At 39.3% G+C, this 22395-nt stretch overlaps 1 protein-coding gene across 1 annotated transcript in view; it reads left to right on the top strand.

The window, feature by feature from the left end:
- The window catches only part of CD109 (CD109 molecule), a 140263-nt gene that overhangs the window by 80943 nt on the left and 36925 nt on the right, over positions 1 to 22395 (top strand). Inside the window, exons 15-23 of the mRNA XM_047734242.1 lie at positions 472 to 624; positions 6114 to 6188; positions 6601 to 6661; positions 9487 to 9628; positions 10857 to 10974; positions 13979 to 14092; positions 15951 to 16169; positions 17134 to 17278; positions 19726 to 19902. Coding sequence (XP_047590198.1) covers positions 472 to 624; positions 6114 to 6188; positions 6601 to 6661; positions 9487 to 9628; positions 10857 to 10974; positions 13979 to 14092; positions 15951 to 16169; positions 17134 to 17278; positions 19726 to 19902 — 1204 coding nt within the window. The remainder of the gene's footprint in view (positions 1 to 471; positions 625 to 6113; positions 6189 to 6600; positions 6662 to 9486; positions 9629 to 10856; positions 10975 to 13978; positions 14093 to 15950; positions 16170 to 17133; positions 17279 to 19725; positions 19903 to 22395) is intronic.

Here is a 22395-nt window from a genome sequence, read left to right as displayed (position 1 = left end):
TGCCCCTCCCTGCCCCCAGCCCCTAGCCCAGGCCATTCTTTGAGTCCCAGGGGAGCTCTCCCTTGACTCACTTCTAAGTTCAGGTTACCAGCATGTGAACATCTCTGGTTTCTTTCCTCTTCCCTGTTCCTCCTCCAGGATACTGGCCTTCCCCAGGTGTCCCAGACACTGCTGCTTTCTCTTTAGCATTGGCTGGGGGCTGAGGGTGTGGGATGGAGAAAGGGAAGAGGGGAGGTAGAGAAGGGAAAGATAAAGCAGATTTATGCACTGTGGGAGGTCCTATGACTTGTAAACATCATGAATAAATTTTAAAAAAATTTTCTTTCCCTGCAGAAGGCTGATGTATGGTTTTAGAATTATCCCTGAGTCAAGGCAAATGTAGAATCTTTGCTAGATTTTGAGTTGGTAAGACATGTAAGTAATGATTTTTAAAAAGTCAAATAAATCATTCCTCTTTTCTCCCTTTCTTAGATAAAGCTATTTTGGAGTAAAACTCAGGCTGAACCATCTGAGAGAGTCTCTCTTAGGATCTCCGTGACACAGCCAGACTCGACAGTTGGGATTGTAGCCGTTGACAAAAGTGTGAATCTGATGAATGTCTCAAATGATATTACAATGGAAAATGTGAGTTTAGCTATTTTTTCCTTACAAAATACATGTTAAAAGAGCAAAAAGGAAACCTATTGCATTAGTTCAAATATCTAAAGGAAATTTCATTAGTTCCTCTTAAGTCAGTAATCAGTAAAGTTTCCAAATAAAAAGGATTTGGATTCTGGTTGTTATGTTGGAAAGAGGCTTCATATGGTGAAGAGTCTTTGCTGTTTTACATGAGAGATGCTGAAGTTTTCCCTTATTTTCATACTGTATTTGAATTTAAGACTCTCGAGAAAGTACTAGGAAATTGACTTGTGTAATTGTGGATGACATTGGAGAAGAGAACTTTAGATAATTTTGAAATACTTTTTCTTTGGGTTATACCTAAGTGTCATATATAAGTATAGTCTTATTGAATCTGGAATTTGTAGTATATTGAGGGAGTGAAATCATGTTAATCTACAGAAAACTTATAAATCAAGAAATATGGGAACATCTAGTGTTGCATAAATTAATTCCCTATTCATTAATCATTTCATGTTCATTTGTAAGTTCTTGATATATCCTTTTGTGCCATTGTCAGTTGAAATCTAGATTGTATAACCTATGTCCATTAATTGATTAAGTACATATAGGAAGAAAGATATAAATGTTTAGGCTAACTTGATCATTTTGTTGTAAATTAATCCACTTGATAAAAATTATATATAATTTTCAGTCTATAAAGATACTTTTTAAAAATCAATTTTATTTATTTATTTATTTATTTTTTAAAAAATATTTTATTTATTTATTTGACAGAAATAGACACAGCAAGAGAGGGAACACAGCAGGGGGAATGGGAGAGAGAGAAGCAGGCTTCCCATGGAACAGGGAGCCCGATGCAGTGCTCAATCCCAGGACCCTGAGATAATGACATGAGCGAAAGACAGACACCTAACTGACTGAGCCAACCAGGCGCCCCTTGCTTTTGTTTTTTAATGTCTGGTAGTCCATGTCTTTTAATAAGCTTATTTAACCCATTTACAAGTGTGGTAATTCTTATTCTAATTAGGATTTATTTCTACTTTATTTCATACTTTTAAATGTGATTACTTTCTTTTTTCCCCTCTCTTTTCATCTTTTCATTTTTCTTCTTTCCATGGATTAGATAAAATTTTGTTCTTCTGGTTTTGAAGTTTTACATTCTGTTTTTGTTCTTATGATACATGCCCTTAATTCATGAACCATGCATATTTATTTATCATGTTGATTTCTTACAGCTATCAATATTTGTATCTTTATCTAACAGAACAAGCATTTTCGTATCCTCTCATTTTCTTGCATATACCTTTTGTCTTTCACCTGTTACCATCTTCTTCTCCAACCCCGGCCAGACCATGTTGCTTTTGTGAGGGATTGTAATTCTGTGTCATTATTGATTGCCCTTTTGATCTATGGTCTTCCTTCATTTAAAAAAAAAAAAATTTTTTTTTATTTATTTGACAGACAGTGAAAGAGGGAACACAAGCAGGGGGAGTGGAGAGGGGGAAGCAGGCATCCTGCTAAGCAGGGAGCCCGATGCGGGGCTCGATCCCAGGACCCTGGGATCATGACCTGAGCGGAAGGCAGAGGCTTAACCACTGAGCCGCCCAGGTGCCCCCTTCCTTCATTTTTTAATTCTGGAAATTTACATCTGTTACTTTTTCATATATTTCCTCTTCTCTATTTAAATTTTTTCTTTTCTTCTGAGACTCTCATTATTCAGAGATTGGCATATCTATTTTCTTTCTCCATATCTCCTAGTTTTCTGTTTTATGTTCTCTATCTCTTTGTCTTTTCTGTGTTTCTTGAGAGAGCCCCTCAGGTGACTCTGCTCACTGGTCATTTTTCAGTTGTATCTATCCTACTTTGATTTCTTATATTGGGTTCTTTATGTCAGCTATTATGTTTTTAATATCTATTATTTTCATTTGGTTCTTATCTTTTGTTCTTGTTTTATATCATCCATATTTTTCCTTATCTCCTTATGTATATTTACCATGTTTATTTTAAATTCTTGAACTGGACTTTTCAGTATTTTGCTTCACATGTTATGTGTTGTCTATTTGGATGTCTGTTATGGAAGTCATACTCTTTGGATGTAGTTGGGTTGGCAGCTACTCTGATAATGTCTTGTTGAGGAAGGCTCAATGCCCCATTCCAATCTGTGTGTTTTGTGAGTTTAAAGAGAGAATGGGGTTAAGCTCCAGGGACTAGAAAACTACTTTTGATCCTCCCTGTGTGATGTTGGGTTTCATTCAGTGTTTCACTTTAAAGCTCTTAGGGAAAAGCATCACCAAGAAGAGACAAATCTCTTGAGATTATGATTCAGCAGCCCTGAGAGTTTGGAGGACAAGAGGAAGAGAATGCTTGGGGCCATGGGTCTGTCTGCTGGTTCTCCTGTTTTTCACACCAGAAGGGCAGAGGAGCTGACTTATCTTCCTGACACCTTGCAACAGGAAGTGTAGGCTGCTGCTGAGGCTACTGATTTGGGCAGTGAAAATGCAGGGAATGATTGTCCTGAGGCTACCCACTGGAAAGAAGTCAGAGCAGAACCTTTTCCCCAGACTGTCTGCCTCTAACACTTTCTGTCACCCAGTTCCTCCCAACACACCAATTCAAGATATCCTTCACTCTTCCCAGGGTCTTCTCATCCCACTTATCCGAGTTTCCTACTTGCTTTTATTGTTTGTCCGGAGTTGGCTCTGGGGGAGGGCGTCAGAATCTTGTAGTGACAGGCCATTTTGGTTTCTTTTGTTCTTGTTAAATTTATAAGTGGTGCTGAGAGACTCTTGAACACCTTGGGAAAATTTAAGTGTGCTAGACCTTCCAGAAATAATTTTCAGACACCAGCCTTTGCTGCAGCTTTGGCAATGCCTTTTTGTTGAGTCACTGAGAAAAGGAGACTCTCTTTTGGAGGTAGTTGCTTCTTTCTAGATAATTCCACTGAATCATGCCGGTGTGTCAGCAGAAGGTGATCCTGCATGCATTTGTGTTCTGTAGCAGAGTTTTGAGTCATGGGACTAAAACCTTCTCTCTCCATTATGTCTGGTTCTGGGTCCATTGCCTGTTTGCCAACTTCTTGAGATAATCTGACATTTCCTGTTTTCTCATTCACTTGTTTTCTTCTTGGTGCCTCTTCCGGCACCATGTTTGGTTACAATGGATGTAGCAGTGATGGTGCTTAGCATGGCAGAAACACTGGATGCACATGTTTCATTTTAAACGGGGTGTGTTTTTTAAACTTGGACTTAGACTCTTTCATGATTTTTATTCCCGCCTTTGTCTTAAGTTGTCTGGTTAATGCTAATGTAAATGAAGGAGATGTATTGGAATAGTTACCAAAAAGGGTATCATATCTTAATTTTTTATTGTGGTGAAATATAGATAACATAAAATTTGCCATTTTAACTGTTTAAAAAAAGACAATTCAGTTGGTGTGAATTACTTTTATAATGTTGTACAAGCATCATCACTATCTGTTTCCCAAACTTGTTCATCACTCCGGAGAGTCTGTAACCATGGAGTGATAATCCTCCATTTCAATCCCTTTCCTCACCCCCGCCAAGCAGCCTCTAATCTACTTCCGTCTTTATGAATTTGCCTAGTCTAGATATTTCATGTAAGTGGAATAATATAAAATTTGTCCTTCTGTGTCTGTCTTCTTTCACTTAGCTTAAGGTTTTCAGGGTTCATCCATGTAGTAGCACCTGTCAGAACTTTATTTCTTTTTATGGCTGCATAATATACAATTGCATGTGTCTACCACATTTTGTGTATCCGTTCTTCTGTTGATAGACGTTAACGTGCTGTCTTTTGGCTATTGTGACTGATGCTGCAATGGACTGTTGACATGTTAGACTCTTTGGGTCCCTATTCTTTTCAGTATATATATGGGAATGGAGTTGCCAGGTTATATTCTAATCTGTGTTTAGCTTATTTATTTATTTATTTATTAAAGATTTTATGTACTTGTTTGACAGAGAGAGAGAGTGAGAGAGGGAACACAAGCAGGGGGAGCGGAAGAAGGAGAAGCAGGCTTCCTGCAGAGCAGAGAGCCTGATGCAGGGCTTCATTCCAGGACCCTGGGATCATGATCCTAGTGAAGGCAGATGCTTAATGACCGAGCCACCCAGGCACCCCTATGTTTAGCGTTTTTAGAAGCTGCCAACTTTACTCACTCTTTTAATCTATTTTACTCACTCTTGCTAGCAAGGAGTGCTGTTCTTAAAAAAATAACATTGCTAATGTGATAATGCAAATATCTCGGTATTGAAAAAGCTATCTCATTGATGTTGTAATTTGCATTATTTTGATTATCAATGAGATTGAATATTTTTTCTGCTTATTAATAATTTTTATTTCTTTTTTGTGAATTGCCTCTTTTTGTTATTTTAAAAAATATAGTTAAGTGACATTTTGCAGAACTTATATTATCCATGAAATTTAACCCATTTATCTGCCAAAAGTATGCGTTGTTTTCAATGCTGACCCCTATGTGTTGGTTTAGTCAACTGGTGACATTTAAGTTCTTCCTGGGCAAAACTTAAGCATACACTTCTTTTTTTTTAAAGGTTTATTTTATTTTATTTTATCTCTTTATTTTAAAGAAGATTTAATTTGTTTATTTGAGAAAGAGAACATAAGCAGGGGGCAGCAGCAGAGGGAAAGGAGAAGCAGACACCGCACTTAGCAGGGAGCCAGACCTGGGGCTTGATCTGAGGACTCTGAGATCATGACCTGAGCTGAAGGCAGACACTTAACCGACTGAGCCACCCAGATGTGCCTATTTTTTTTTTTTTTTAATTTAAATTTTTTTTTTTTATTTTTTCAGCATAACAGTATTCATTATTTTTGCACCACACCCAGTGCTCCATGCAATCTGTGCCCTCTACAATACCCACCACCTGGTGCCCCCAACCTCCCACCCCCCACCCCTTCTCAGATCGTTTTTCAGAGTCCATAGTCTCTCATGGTTCACCTCCCCTTCCAATTTCCCTCAACTCCCTTCTCCTCTCCATCTCCCAGATGTGCCTATTTATTTATTTATTTATTTGAGAGAGAGAGAGAGAGAGAGAGAGAGAGAGAAAACCAGCAGGAGGAAGGACAAAGGTAGAGGGAGAGAGAGAATCCACAAGCAGATTCCCAGGTAAGTGCAGAGCCTGGTACATGGCTTGATCCCAGGACCATGAGACTGTGACCTGAGCTGAAATCAAGACTCGGCTGCTTGACCAACTGAATGACCCGAGTGCCCCTCAGCATACACCTCTTAGGAACTCTATCACTGAACAGAGTAAAAATAAGTTAAGAGAGGAAATGTATTTTTAGCTGACTGAATCATGAACAAGGCATTCAAGTATTCTATATTCCTCCATTTATGTCATTTTCATTTAAGCTTGTAGGCTGTGTGTTGTCTAAGCAATATACAAGAAATATGACAGAGGGCAGAACAGGTTGCTGTGATTCAGTTCATTGCATGTATTTTATCTTCTCCTTAGGTGGTCCATGAGCTGGAACTTTATAACACTGGCTATTATTTAGGCATGTTCATGAATTCTTTTGCAGTTTTTCAGGTATGTTTAATTTGTTACAGACTTTGAAAAGATATTAATATCTTTTACTATTGCAAACACTTTCAGAATTAATTATCTGAATTATGAAATGTTAACCTTTTCTTAAATGTGTTGCTGAAGTGGAGTGTTATATAAGTGTAATCTGAAATGGAAAGATAATCATCCTTCCAATTTTAAAAGCAAATGGAAAAAGTGCGTGCGTGTGTGTGTGTGTTTTCTGTGTACGGAAAGGAAGAGAGAATGCTCATGTACATATGTAAATTCTCAAAAATGAGATAGAGTAAAAAAACCCTTTCACATGTGCATAAAAATGAATGCACAAGAGTGAATTAAGAGTATGGGAGACTGCTGGGACATTTTACAGAGCATTTAAACTTTTATTTTTAAAGAAAATTAAACTTGTTCTTTCTAGGAATGTGGCCTCTGGGTATTGACGGATGCAAAACTTTTGAAGGATTACATTGATGGTGTTTGTAAGTAAAACCTGGCAGTGTGCTTTTAAGCATTTAAGTCTTTCATCCCAGGTATTTAAAATTATTCACATAGGTATGAATACATTCTGGTTGGACATGGATATCATGATTTTCATTTTCTGTTCTCTTACCCTAAAGTCTTTGGCGTTTAATGTTCATCTGAGCCGTGACATGGAATGTTTGTCTGGGCTTATATCTAGATTTTTGAAATGAATGCTTGCTATTTTCTCTCTGTCGTTCTTTGAGATGGTTATATTTTTGGACATATTGGAAGATCCACTGCTTCCAGTTTGTATTGCAAACTGTGCATAAATGAGAATGGTTAACTCTAGAAGTTGTTCTCTTTTCTTTCAGGAAACCTCATGCTAATGTCACAGTTTCTATCCCTGAGTTCCCTATGCCTGTCAGTTGTTCTCAGTTACTCCATACTGACCCCAGGCTGTCCAGCTTTGGGTTGGTTTTCAACACCACTGGATACCCGAGCCTCTGTGTTGAAGCTAAAAAGATAATTTTACAGCTTTAAATTTTTATGAAGTCATTATGATCTCTGTGTATTAAAGACAATATGGTGCAGTTACTTTCTTCCTATAATCATCCATCCTGGACATCTTCTAAGCAATGTTTTTCCATTCTCTCTTTGCCAGTATCCTCTTTTACTTATCTTTGTTCATCTTATGAAATCCTGATTTCCACTGTAATACTCATTCTGTTGTTAGTTATACTTATTGTATCCTTTACCTTTCCCTGAGAACTTTCTTCTACCTTTCCACCTCCCCCCCAACATAACAGAAGAAACCTGATACTCTTACTAGGATACTGTGTCCTTAGAAACCTTCTCAAGTGACTGACATTAATTTTTCTGCTTCTCTTCTGGATCAAGTTTCCTAAGTCCCTAGTGTTCGGTGTTCTCTTGAGTACTTTAGGGTCACTGCTCAGCAACCCTCAGTTAAGAGCCATTTATCATTTGAAGCTCAAAAATTTCCATTATAGGGGCGCCTGGATGGCTCAGTGGGTTAGGGCCGCTGCCTTCGGTTCGGGTCGTGGTCCCGGGGTCCTGGGATCGAGCCCCGCATCGGGCTCTCTACTCAGCGGGGAGCCTGCTTCCTCCTTTCTCTCTGCCTGCCTCTCTGCCTACTTGTGATCTCTGTCTGTCAAATAAATAAATAAAATCTTTAAAAAAAAATTTCCATTATAGTTCCTTCAGTCAACATTTAGGTCCCCTACTTTCCCTTTCCTTCTGTGTACATTGAAGATTCTCACAAGAGATTTAAAGTCTTACTCTTATTGTCATCCTGGGGATTTGACTGTCTGTTTGGTCGATCCATCTAATGTGTACTGTCTTGCAGTCACCACGATGGCTGTCAGTAGTTACTCAAGGCCATTTTATTACTGAAACACTGCTCTACTTTTAGAATTGAAATGCTTATCCTTCTACCTTGTATATTCCTTTGCTCCCTTTAATTTATTGAATATTTTGCATTTTGTTTTATTTTCTTAAGATTTTATTTATTTGAGGGGCGCCTGGGTGGCTCAGTGGGTTAAGCCGCTGCCTTCGGCTCAGGTCGTGATCTCAGGGTCCTGGGATCGAGCCCCGCATCGGGCTCTCTGCTCAGCGGGGAGCCTGCTTCCCTCTCTCTCTCTCTGCCTGCCTCTCTGTCTACTTGTGATCTCTGTCAAATAAATAAATAAAATTAAAAAAAAAAGATTTTATTTATTTGAGAGAGGGAGAAAGAGAGAGCATGATGAGCAGTGGGGAGGAGCAGAGGGAGAGGGACAAGCAGGCTCTCTGCTGAACAGGGAGTCCGATGCGGGGCTCTATCCCACTACCCGGGCATCATGATCTGAGCTGAAGGCAGATGCTTAAATGACTGAGCCACTCAGGTGCCCGTATTTTGCATTTTATTTTGAAATCGTTTTAAACTTACAGAAAAGTTGAAAAAAAAATAGAAGTAGGTGATAGAAATAGAAAGAAAGCTTTTGGTGGAATATGGGTCAGGATGCAGTGTTACCGCCTTGTTAGATTACCTTTCCTTGAGAATTTGGGATCTACTGTTTCATGGTTACTTTAACAAAATAGTTATGTAAACAATTTGGAAAATGAAAACTCTTCCAAAAATGGTTTAGATTATATTGACTTTGGGGCGCCTGGGTGGCTCAGTGGGTTAAGCCGCTGCCTTCGGCTCAGGTCATGATCCCAGGTCCTGGGTTCAAGCCCCACATCGGGCTTTCTGCTCAGCAGGGAGCCTGCTTCCTCCTCTCTCTCTGCCTGCCTCTCTGCCTACTTGTGATTTCTCTCTGTCAAATAAATAAATAAAAATCTTAAAAAAAAAAAAAAGAAAACTGCTCTTTAAAAAAAAAAAAAAGATTATATTGACTTTTCTGGAAATGTGTCAGTTTGCCAGGCAACATGACTTTATTTTTAAGCTAGTAAACTAGATGATTGTAGCATCTTGGGGCTGGTATAACCAATGGTAATGATCACTAGGGAACTAAAAAGAGAAGAGAAAAATTGGAGGGAACTTTAAAAATGTGATTTAACTTGTTTTTTAGCAACTGTAAGTAGTTTTTCAGGTATTGGTTGTACAGGCAGGGAACATTTTCCTTTTTTTTTTTTTAAGTTTTTGAGCTGCTGTAACTGGCCTCAGAGCCCTGAGTAAGTCACTTGACTTCAGTGGGTCTCAGGTGTCTTATCTGTAAAATGAGAAGGTTGAATAAGATGAACTCTAAAGTCCCATTCAGCTGAGAGGTGTTGCGGTCCTGTGGACTGTTTATAATCATCTGCTACAGTGACTTTTTCGCCAACAGTTGTCAATATTGATTTTTAGATGACAGTGTTGAATTTCTTGAGAGGTTTGCGGAGGAAACTGAAGGATACTTGGTAGATTTTCATGACTTCTCTTCGGTTAGCAACCCACGTATCAGAAAGCATTTTCCAGAGACGTGGATTTGGCTAGACACCAACATGGGGTAAAGATTTATAATCTCCTTTGCTCATACCTCTTTTGTTTAGTGTTCATTTTAAATAAATTTTGTGTTCTTTCTAATTAATGTTTGAGTACAAATGTATTGTGATGAACAACTAAATAGACCAAGAGGTTTTTATTTTAGAATCTTTATTTTTTATTTTTTTTTTTTTTTAAGATTTTATTTATTTATTTGACAGAGAGAGATCACAAGTAGGCGGAGAGGAAGGCAGAGAGAGAGAGAGAGAGGGAAGCAGGCTTCCTGCCGAGCAGAGAGCCCGATGTGGGACTCGATCCCAGGACCCTGAGATCATGACCTGAGCCGAAGGCAGCGGCTTAACCCACTGAGCCACCCAGGCGCCCCTAGAATCTTTATTATATTTAAATGTATTGTTTAAGAAAGCCACAGGCAAATTGGGGCAGTGAGAGTATCATTAAGAAGATAGACCATCTTCTAATGAAGGGTGTTTTTAACTTCCTTCAAGTTTCATGGTACTTATTTGAGAAAATTGCTGAGAGTATGCTTATTGCCTTAGGGTGGGAAGCACTTGTAATTACTCTTTACCTTGTGGCTCTTTGTCAAACACCCCCATAAGCCACAGGAAGAAGGAGCACAGGTGGTGGGAGGATTCAGCTCAGTTGACCAACCCTGAGCTTTCTGGCCTGATGACTGAGCAGATGAGTCATGAAATCTTCACATATTTTATGGTCAGCCATTTATGGAAACTTGAAATAAGACACAAGTCAAACCTAAAAAAAAAAAAAAAAGCACTGACTGAGATACAGAGGGAAACTTCTATGCAAATTGACAAATAAATTGAGTTAAATTAGAAAATAGATATTTATTGTCTATACAACATTTATGAAAATTATGGTCATTCTGAAGGTATAAACATTGTAGAAAGTTCTTAGTGGATTCTGGGTCAGGATGCAATGTTATGGCCTTATTAACTGAACTATTCCTAAGAATTTAGGATCTACTCTTTCATGGTTACTTAAAAAATTTAGATATGTAAATAATTTGGAAAATTAAAACTTCTAAATGTGGTTTAGGTTATGTTGACTTTTTTTTGAAATATGTCAGTCCTTGGTATTGTGATTTTTATTTATTTATTTAGTTTAGTTTAGTTTTAAAAATTTTATTGACATATAATGTATTATTTGCTTCAGGGGTACAGGTCTGGGAATCCTCAGTCTTACACAAGTGATTTTTATTTTTATCTTGACTTCAGTTCTAGGATTTACCAAGAATTTGAGGTTACTGTGCCTGATTCTATCACTTCTTGGGTGGCCACTGCTTTCGTGATCTCTGAAGATTTAGGTCTTGGACTAACAAGTTCTCCAGTGGAGGTAGTGTATTAAAGACTTATTTGCAAATGTTAAAGCACCCAAAGCAAAGAAAGTGTCAACTCTTCAATGAATTTTCAAAAATGATTCCGTATGATGTTGATAGTATCTAGCGATTCCTTAGCTTTTCCTTTTTGTTTTTCGTTAGTTTTATACTTTAGAATGTGAGCTGTATTAAACTCCTAAATGTGCTACGTCCATATTAAGATTTGGATAAAACTTCATTATTGACTGAACTCAGCTATTTCCAAAGGCCAGAAGAGAGGTAGTTTCTGTGTATTCCCTCTGCAGAGGATGGGCAGACCTTCTCGAGATGTGCCATAGCACATCTTCCCATTTCTGGTCAAACTGCATCACATGTTACTTCCTAAACCAGTTCCTGGCAAGAAGAATTTTATGAGCATGTCTGGTCTTAGACCAGTAGCTCTTACCTCTGTCATAACGAAAGTCCCCTTTTTATAACAGATACTTTGTTTTCCCCTTCACCATCTGGAGTGAAAGTCATGGGAAATATGGTATACTTATATACTTAGTTAAAAAAATCAATATGATGCCTAAAGTGCAATATTAAGGAAAAATTAAAGGAAAGTAATGTGTAGTAAAAAAATATATATATATTACACTATATAAGTGGTCAGACATAGCTGCACTAGACGGCATAAATCTTCAAATATTTACTCCATGCATATAGAAGCACCCTGTGTGTAACAGCTGCAAGTGAAGTTTGATATGTATGTATTGTTTTAGCATCTCAAAAACCTTGTCAGTCTTTGAAGCCATGAACAACTTTTGGTAAAGTCACAAACAAAACGAAGTGCGGTCTTCTGTTGATTTACAACATAGTTGTATTTGCGAAAAATTCAGTGTGTATTGAAAAATGCTTTGGGTTTACATATAAGGTGGAAATAGGTTGTAAGTTCAGATCATTATAAGCAGGTACTTTACGGGAATGTCTGAAGAGATATTCAAGAATCATGAGGGATGGAGGACACTTTTTCATTGTCTAGGACTGTCCTGAGCGTCACAGACTTTCACCCACTACCCTTCAATCATTGTGACAATCTAAGATAGTTCCACAACTGTCTACGTAAACCTCTAGAGGGAATTACTGCTGCCAGTGGCAACCATTGGCGTAAACTAATAAAGATTTATTTTCAGAGGTGGGGTAGCGTTTCAGCTTCCCTATAGGATTTGGCGGCCGACAATCTCAGAATTGGGTCACCAATGAGAAAGTACATGCGCGTGTATATGTCAGAAGGTAGTAAGCAGAACATCATCTAGACTTTCCACATGAATCTCAAACAGGGATGTTGGATTTGGCAAGTGGCTTTTCAAGCAGATGGCTGGAGTCATAATAGCATAGTAGGTGAGAAGCTTGGCTTTGGCATCAGACATGCTGGGGTCCTTTTCTGGCTTCTCCATTTACTATTGATGTGACCTTGTACTAGTTACAGAGATTTCTGGACAGATTTCTTTTCTGTAAAGTATGAACATAGAACCTACCTCATTGGAGTTGTAAAGATTAAATGAAATAATTTGTGTAAAGTATCTATAAACTTTAGTGGGACTACATCAAAATAAAAAGTTTGTGAATGGTGATGGAAACAACCAACAAAACTAAAAGGCAACCTACTGAATGGGAGAAGAGATTTGCAAATGACATATCTGATAAAGGGTTAGTATCCAAAATATGTAAAAACTGATAAACTCTGCACCCCAAAACCAAATAATCCAATTAAAAAATGGGCAGAAGACATGAACAGATATTTCCCCTAATAGACATCCAGATGGCCAACAGACACATGAAAAGATGCTCGACATCTCTCATTATCACAGAAATGCAAATCAAAACCACAGTGAGATACCACCTCACACCTGTCAGAATGGCTAAAATAAAAAACTCAAGAAACAACAAGTATTGGTGAGGATGAGGAGAAAAAGGAACCCTCTTGCACCATTGGTGGAAATGAAAATTCTTGCAGCCACTGTGGAAAACAGTATGGAGGTTCCTCAAAAGACTAAAAATAGAACTACCTTATGATCCAAGAAATCACACTACTGGATATTTACCCCCAAAATACAACAGCACTAAATCAGAGGGATACATGCACCTGAGTGTTTATTGCAGTACTATCAATAATAGCCAAACTATGGAAGCAGCCCAAGTGTCCACCAATAGATAAATAGATAAAGGAGATATAGTATAGAAATAATAAAATATGGAATATTATTCAGTCATAAAAAATGAAATCTTGCCATTTGCAACAGCATGGATAGAGCTAGAGAGTATAACGCTAAGTCAAATAAGTCAGTTAGAGAAAGACAAATACCATATGATCTCATTTATATGTAGAATGTAAGAAACAAAACAAATGAGCAAAGGAAAAAAAAGACAACCAAGAAGCAGTTTCTTTTTTTTTTAATTTATTATTTAAAAAAAATATTTTATTTATTTATTTGACAGAGAGATCACAAGTAGGCAGAGAGGCAGGCAGAGAGAGAGAGGAGGAAACAGGCTCCCTGCTGAGCAGAGAGCCCGACATGGGACTTGATCCCAGGACCCTGAGATCATGACCTGAGCAGAAGGCAGAGGCTTCACCCACTGAGCCACCCAAAGCACCCCCCCAAGAAGTAGTTTCTTAACTATAGAACAAACTGGTGGTAACCAGAGGGGAGATGGGTGGGGGGATGGAGGAAATAGGGAATGGGGAGTAAAGAGTATGTTTACCATGATGAAAATAAAATAAAATAAAAAGGTAAAAAAATAAAGTCCCTGGATCCGAGTAGGCACTTAATAAACTAGTTAAATTATGTTAAATAACATAAATCACATTAATTTATCAACATTGACTTGGAATAAGTTGGCTGTTTGTTTTCCATTGATAGGCAAGTGGACATTTCCATGTGGAATTATAGGCTCACAGGTTTTGTGAGATTTGCTTTTAATTGCATGAAATGTGAAGCATTTTGACTTGAATAAAGTATGTATTTGTTGTGTTCTTTCCAGCTACAAGCCTTCCAACCATTTTTCATATTTTTGAATCTTCCCTACTCTGTAATCAGAGGTGAAGAATTTGCTTTGGAAGTAACCATATTCAATTATTTGAAAGAAGCCATTGAGGTAATATATTTAAGGTTTTGTTAATCATTCACACTTCAGGAAAGAATAGAAAAAACACACAGGGATTGGGTTGTTAATGTTTGGATGTCTGGGAATCTGAGCTTTTTATATATTTCTGAGAGACTGAAAATATACATATTTTTTCAGTGATTTCTTCTACTTAATTAATGTCAAAGGAGAGTCTTAGCGTCTACACATTCTCTTTATTTCCAGCACAGGTTTTCCGCTTTAGCTGCATAAGTTCCTCGAGGTCTCTGAGGCAGGTCTTTCTCTTTCCTGCCTCCCTGTACTTTTTCCTCGTCCTCCCTGCATCGTGGAAGGTGTTGCTTCTTCTCACTGCCATTCTGTGCTTCTTGCGGTTGGCAAGAACTTATTCAAGACCTGGCTTGAAGCTAGGATGCCTTCCCTCACCTATTCTGTTATGTGTTGTTCCCATGTTTATACAGTGTATTTGATTCTGAGCACCGTGTGTTCAAAACAAGGCTTTGTTTTTTGAGTCATGTGCTTTATGTTTCCTTAGTTAGTCAGTTCCCTGGAAGGCAGGATTAGGCCACTGTTGGTGTTGTGCTCCCTGTAGTACTAACCAAGTGACTGATTACCTCAGAGTAAGTAGGGATTATTAATCTCATTGTATGAAAATGCTACAATCTCTTTAAGCACTATGTTTATAAACTGTTACTTTAAAATTGTACTTAAAAATTTTTTTGGGGGGGCTAAGATTTTGTTTATTTATTTGAGAGAGAGAGAGAGACAGAGCACAAGTGGGGGGAGGGGTGGAGAGAGGGAGAAGGACAGGGTGGAGAGAGGGAGAAGGACAAGCACCTGGACCCTGGGATCATGACCTGAGCCAAAGTCAGACACTTAACCCACTGAGCCATCCAGGGGCCTCTAAATTGTACTTTTTCCACCTAGTCAACAATTGTAACATTGTAAAGAGCAAAAGATCTGGAATCAGAAGGCCAGATTCAATGTCTTGCTCTAACACTTACCAGAAAATAAGTTAATAGTAGTTTCCTCATCTGCAAAATGGGACTAGTAATTATCCCTACAGAAGATATTTTGAGAAACAGATGAGAAAATAAATGGGAAACAATTCATAAAGTGTAAGTCCTAGATAAATACTGTTCTTGGTAAGATTTGCAACTTTGACATACTTTACTAAATTTTACAACCAACATATGCTTCAGGACTAATGTCTGCGTCATTCTTTCCTTGGAATAATTTTTTTTTAAAGATTTTATTTATTTATTTGACAGAGAGCGATCACAAGTAGGCAGAGAAGCAGGCAGAGAGAGAGAGAGGAGGAAGCAGGCTCTCTGCCAAGCAGAGAGCCCGATGTGGGACTCGATTCTGGGACCCTGAGATCATGACCTGAGCCGAAGGCAGAGGCTTAACCCACTGAGCCACCCAGGCGCCCACCTTGGAATAATTTTAGGAGAGACTTTCAGTGGTTGTAATAACACTTCATCCTGTGTGTCTTAGGTTTTTCTAATGGGACCGAATTCTTAACATGACACAGTTAAACCAGGCTGGTGGCAATACCATAACATGAAATAACCTTTCTGGGCCATCCTTCCCCTCAAAGTCTTCGGATAATAACAGAATTTAATGTTAGTAGGAGTTTAATATTAGAAACGGAACTGAAGAGTGCCCTTTCTCCATATATCTTGAGGTGGAGGAGGAGAGCATAGAGAAATGATGTTTTCCCTGATAACCCTCTTGTCCTGTCCTTGGCTGCATCTGTCTCACTTTCCTCTCATCTTGAGCCTCACAGATTTAATAACCTTTACTGTAGTAATAAAGCAACACTTTCCTGAGGAGCATTTATTATATAAAACTTTGATAATTTTCCTTCCAGGTTAAAGTAATCATTGAGAAAAGTGACGAATTTGATATTCTAATGGCTTCAAATGAAATAAATGCCACAGGACACCAGCAGACCATTCTGGTTCCCAGTGAGGATGGGGCAACTGTTCTTTTTCCGGTCAAACCCACACATCTGGGGGAAATTCCTATCACAGTCACAGCCATTTCACCTGCTGCTTCTGATGCCATCACCCAAAGGATTTTAGTCAAGGTAAATATTTGAAGTCTCAAATAAGTGAGATGGAAATACATAATCGAAAGAGAAACAGAAGATGGTTTTTCTCATGGTTAAATTTGTTGTCAAGATCTAGTAGGTCATCTCCTCCACCCTCCTGGTATTGTGTGATTGTTTTCTCACCTGTATTTAAGGATTTATAATATGTTTTGGAAGTAATTGCCAATTACCTCTTTAGCTTTATGGTATGCCCCTATAGCAAATCTCTTTTGCTGTCAGTTACATTTAGAAACTGTGTTATGTTGGAGTCCTGTTAAATCACCCCAAGTTGATATGTAGATTTTGAATTTTGGAATTCCTTAATACAGTTAGAAGAGATTTCATAAAATTTTTTTTTAGCGATTTTATTTATTGAGAGAGAGAGAGAGACAGAGCATGAGTGGGGCAGGAGGGGCAGACAGAGAGGGAGAAGTAAACTTCCTGCTGAGCAGGGAGCCAATGCAGGACTCATTCCCAGGACCCAAGCCGAAGGCGGCTGCCCAACCAACTGAGCCACCTAGGCGCTTGGTAGAATTTTTTTTTCTTTTTTTTTTGTTTTTCGAGAAGGCAGAAAAAGACAACTCAGCCTTGTGGATAAGCACTTGTGTTCTGGGGTGAGACAGCCCTAGGTTCATATCCCAGCTCTGTCAAGTGTGACTTTGGACAAGGTATTTAGTCTCTCTTTGGATAAGAATAGGATTTACTCAGAGGGTTTTTCTCATCACCTTTTCATCTTCTTCTTTGCCATTTCATGAAATGTTTTGTTTACTCTAAACAGAAAGTAAACATTTATTAACAGATTTGAAGCAGGAATAAAAAACAGTAGGTATTTATCTAATTGTACACATACTGTGAACACAGCAGGCAAGATGTTTATCTTATTATTTTCATAAAGTTCTCTGTAGACAGAGGAGTTGAGATGATGTCAATTGATATTAATTGTGTTCCTTTTTTCCTACAGGCTGAAGGAATAGAAAAATCATATTCACAATCCATCTTGTTAGACTTAACTGACAACAAGTTACAAACTCCCCTGAAAACTCTGAGTTTCTCATTTCCTCCCAACACAGTGAGTGGTAGTGAACGAGTTCAGATCACTGCTATTGGTAAGAACACAGTATATCACCATCACTGCTGGTTTATTTGTATGTGACCACATACATATCTATTTTTGGATGCATTTTCTTATCTAGTCCTAATGAGAAGAGGTTGCAAAAATTTTTAGTTGGTACCAACTGATGATTACAATAGAAAGACTAGCAGATACGTGTCCCAGGCCAGTTCTTAATCGCAGTGTGCATATAAATCGTGGGGATCTCCTCTAAAGGAAGATGCTGGTGTAGTAGGCCTGGGTGGGGCCTTGGGGTATGTATTTCTAACAGGCTCCCAGTTGATGCTGATGCTTCTGGTAGATAGACCACTCTCTGGGTATAGGGCCCACTATAATGGGGCTGGAGGGAGGGGTTATTTCTAAGAGCAGAGCTTCTGCCCTCTGTGGCTCTCGACCACTGGTACATAATCAGAATCTTCTATGGAGCTTCATAAAAACACAGGCTCCCCTCGCAACCTACATAATCAGAATTTCTTAGCTATGGCTAGGGTGCGTGTATTTTGAAAATGTTTCACAAGCGCTTGTGAGGATGGAAGGTTGAGCGCTGTTTGCCGAGAGCAGATCTCTATGCGCAGATAACCTTCAGAGCAGGAAGCGGCTGCTGACCTCAACCTCTCCTCGTGACCTTCTGGCAACCCGAAAGTACTTTTTCATCAGCTGTTAAACATAGCTTCCACACAAACGCTTTGTTTATATAGCTGCGCTTCACAAATAACTGGAGGAAATGTTTAGATTAATGAAGATTAATGAATCTAAATAGTTCGTTAGGTTTTCAGTCTGTCAGGACCTAAGGCACTTTTTCAGAGATTCTTTTAAATCTCATCTGTAGGTGGAATGCTTTCCAATATAACTCAACCAACCAGTCCCTCTGGAGGGGACTTTTTGGGAGCCTTAGGTGTAATTCTTAAGAAGAATTAAATAAGCCCTCTACTTAGGGGAATAAATTCTCTCATAGTGTTCGGATGCTGGGAGGTGCAGCATACGTGGCGGGTGGGGGGAGTGGGGGGGAGGGGGATACTGTCCATAGGCACGCGCATACACACACACACACACACAGGGAAGAAGCCTTGAATTTCAAATGTGTACCACCACTCCTTCCTATGTTGGAATGAGTCTGTCTTTGGTTATTGAAATACTCTTGAAGTTTGATTTTTTTTTTTTTGAAGATTTTATTTATTTACTTATGTGTGTGTGAGAGAGAGCACAAGCAGGAGGAGCAGCAGGCAGAGGGAGAAGCAGACAGCCTGCTGAGCAAGGAGCCGGGTCCTGGACTTGATCCCAGGACCCCGGGATCATGACCTGAGCTGAAGGCAGACGCTTAAGGCAGATGCTTAACCTACTGGCCACCTAGCCCTCCCTCAGAGTGGGGTCAGAATTAGAACTCAGCCTCTGTATTTCTGAAGTTTTATTTATTTCCCTGAGTCATAGTGTTAAAATGTGGATAGAGGTGTCTTTTAAGTAGACATTTTGTCTAATTTTATGTTACTAACTTTGAAGAATAGTCATAATCCTTTTTGATCCTGAGATTCATTGAAATATCTATATATATAGTTTAAAGATTTTATTTATTTATTTATTTGAGAGAGAGAGAGCGCACAGAGGAAGACTGAAGGGAAAAACAGGCACCCCACTGAGCAGGGAGCCTGATGTGGGACTTGATCCCAGGACCCTGGAATCTTGACCTGAGCTGAAGGCAGACGCTTAACCGACTGAGCCACTAGGAGCCCCTCATTGAAATATTTTTGCATGTTAATTCTGCTTTGTTTTTGCTAAAGAGAACACACTGAAAAATACTACAATCAGGCATTTTGCTGATTGCCCTTAAAAAAATTCATTTCTCAAGTGTTTATAGTGTATTAATAAGAAGTCAGAGTGAAATTCTACTTATGTGAAGAATACTACTAATAAAACATTTCTTTCCTATAAAAAATGATGGTTTCCTAATCAGTTCCTGACATTTTTGTTCAAGAATGATTTTTTAGGGATACCTGGGTGGCTCAGTCAGTTAAGCATCTGCCTTCAGCTCAGGTCATGATTCCAGGGTCCTGGGATTGAGTCCTACTACGGGATCCTTGCTCAGCAGGGAGCCTGCTTCTCCCTCTGCCTGCTCTGCCTGTTCTGCCTGCAGCTCTCCGTGCTTCTGCTCTCTCTCTCACAAATAAATAAATAAAATCTTTAAAAAAAAAAGAGAATGATTTTTAAACTTTTTTTTTTGCCTAGTGTATGCCACATCTTTACCTGCGGTAAACATCTGATTTGTCCTGTAATCTATGTGAGTTCAGTGCCACTGTGTTATCAGTTATTTGACCAGCCTTCCTAAAAGCTCGAAGTAGACTTTGTAGTCTGTTCATCACTTCAGTGTCAGCTGCCTTCTGTCCTCTGAGGAAGTCTCCTGGCCACCAGGACTGTTTGCTGAATGTATGGAGTATCTTGTGCTTTCAGGAGATATCCTCGGTTCTTCCATCAATGGCTTAGCCTCACTGATTCGGATGCCTTACGGCTGTGGTGAACAGAACATGATAAATTTTGCTCCCAATATTTATGTTTTGGATTACCTGACTAAAAAGAGACAACTGACAGAAAACTTAAAAGAAAAAGCCCTTTCATTTATGAGGCAAGGTAAGCATTTTAGAAATATAGTTTTAATTATAAATTAATTTCTTCCTCCCTCCCTCACTTCTTCCTTCCTTCCTTCCTTCCTTCCTTCCTTCCTTCCTTTCATTCTACCTTGGCAGAGTCCGTATTTCAGTATATTCCAATTTGTCTTTGCTATGTGACTGTACGACTAGATGGTGTTGAAAGTGCGACAAGTTCAAGCCTTGGGAAGCTGTCACCATTCTTCCTGCAGCTAATTGTCACTAATGGCTGCTAACACTTTAAGGAGTTAGTGTCTCAAGGGGTTTTTATTTTAATAAGGGACCTGACATTTAAAGCTACTTAAAAATCTAGAGGACTGAGTGTTCATTTATTCATCACACCATTCATGGAGTATCTGTTGGTGCCTGCGTCAGCTCTGCTGCTGAGGAAACAGAGGAGGTCAGGGCGTTTCTTCTCAAGGAATTCCCTGTCAGGGAAGACCGTTTGTACATACATATATGGGGTGTAGTGGGGTGGGCACCTTCTCAGTGCATTTGAAGTGTCAGGTAGGTGGGAGTTAGGAGGGCACATTTGTACGGGGAGGCCCTGCTGGTCCCCCCAGATGATGCCACACTGGTGGTTACTGTCCCGACACCTAGAGAGGCTGATACCGTCTGCAGACACCAGATGCTTCGTGCCTTGTAAGTAACAACAGTTGTCATTAGCTGAGAGCTTTTATGTGCCGGGCAGTGTTCTAAGCACTTTATACCTGATGTCTTATTTAATGCTCACAGTGTTAGTATTGTCGTCCTATTTTTACAGATGAAGAAACTGAGACACAGAAAAGTTAATTAACTTGCCCAAGGTCACACAGCAAGTGAGTGGCAGAGCTGGGATTTGAACTCGCTCCCTGACCTCAGAGTCCAGAGTGCTCACCATTACACATGGAACCACTCCCTGACCTCAGAGTTCATAAACTTAATGTCCATACTTAGACAAAAACAAAAACTTTTTTTTAAAAAAGATGTTATTTATTTATTTGACAAAGAGAGAAAGATAGTGAGAGAGGGAACACAAGCAGGGAGAATGGGAGAGGGAGAAGCAGGCTTCCAGGAAGCCTAATGTGGGCCCAATCCCAGGACCCTGAGATCGTGACCTGAGCTGAAGGCAGAAGCTTAATGACTGAGCCACCCAGGTGCCCCCAAAACAAAAGCATTTTTAATAATAATAATGTGAATTTGATTTCCTCAAATACTCCAGGAGCCAACCACCCAAAGTTACAGGCTCAGCTTTGCACTTCCACGTTAGGGGACTTGCAGCAAAATCTCTGTGTGGCTGAGTTTATCTGTACACCATTTGGGATACCTGCTGCCCCTCAAACTCATGAATAATAGAATGGTTTGTGTAAAATGCTGAAAAAAGAACCCCTTGTTCAGTGTAATCTAAATAGCAAGTCAACACTTCCCAACTCCTAAGTGTTTTATTTATTTATTTATTTGGAAGGAATGGGTTTCATGCAAATAGAGGCAAGCTGTTAGTGGTTTTGCTAACTTCTCTACAGTTAAGAATTAGAAAGCTTAAAGACACTATTTTGGGGGCGCCTCGGTGGCTCAGTGGGTTGAAACCTCTGCCTTCGGCCCAGGTCATGATCCCAGGGTCCTGGGATCAAGCCCCGCGTCGGGCTGTCTGCTCCGCAGGGAGCCTGCTTCATCTTCTCTCTCTCTCTCTCTCTCTGCCTGCCTCTCTGCGTACTTGTGATCTCTGTCTGTCAAATGAATAAATAAAATCTTTAAAAAAAAAAAAAGACACTATTTTGATGTGAGCTTTTCTTCCAGGTTCCCTCATTGTGTAGGGACTTGTTTATCCTAAACTAAATTTTATGTTATAATGATAATAACTAACCCTGTTTAAAGGCTTTCCAAATGTTTTCATTTAGTTCTTTTTTTCTCCTTAAGATTACCCATTTATTTATTTATTTGAGACAGACAGCGCGCACATGTGCGAGTGTGTGAGTATGTGCATGATCAGGGGAGGGGCAGAAGGAGAGGGAGGTAGAATCTTTTTTTTTTTTTAAATTTTATTTATTTATTTGACAGACAGAGATCACAAGTAGGCAGACAGGCAGGCAGAGATAGAGAGAGGGGGAAGCAGGCTCCCCGCTGAGCAGAGAGCCCAATGTGGGGCTCAATCCCAGGACCCTGGGACCATGACCTGAGCCGAAGGCAGAGGCTCTAACCCACTGAGCCACCCAGGCACTCTGGGAGGTAGAATCTTAAGCAGACTCTGAGCCGAGCATGGAGCTCAACGTGGGGCTCAATCTCATAACCCTGAGATCATGACCTAAACTGAAACCAAGAGTCAGACACTTAACTGACTATGCCACCCAGGTGCCCCATGTTTTCATTTAATTCTTACAAAAACCCTAGGAGATGGGTGTACTGATATTATTTCCATTTCACAGATGAGGAAACTGAGGCACAGGGAGGTTACATAACTTACGCATGACTACTCCCAGGTGATCTGGTTCTGGAATTC

This window comes from Lutra lutra, chromosome 6 (assembly GCF_902655055.1).
Source record: "Lutra lutra chromosome 6, mLutLut1.2, whole genome shotgun sequence".
NCBI classification, from domain to species: Eukaryota; Metazoa; Chordata; class Mammalia; order Carnivora; family Mustelidae; genus Lutra; species Lutra lutra.
This window is presented reverse-complemented; position numbering and strand designations above follow the sequence as displayed.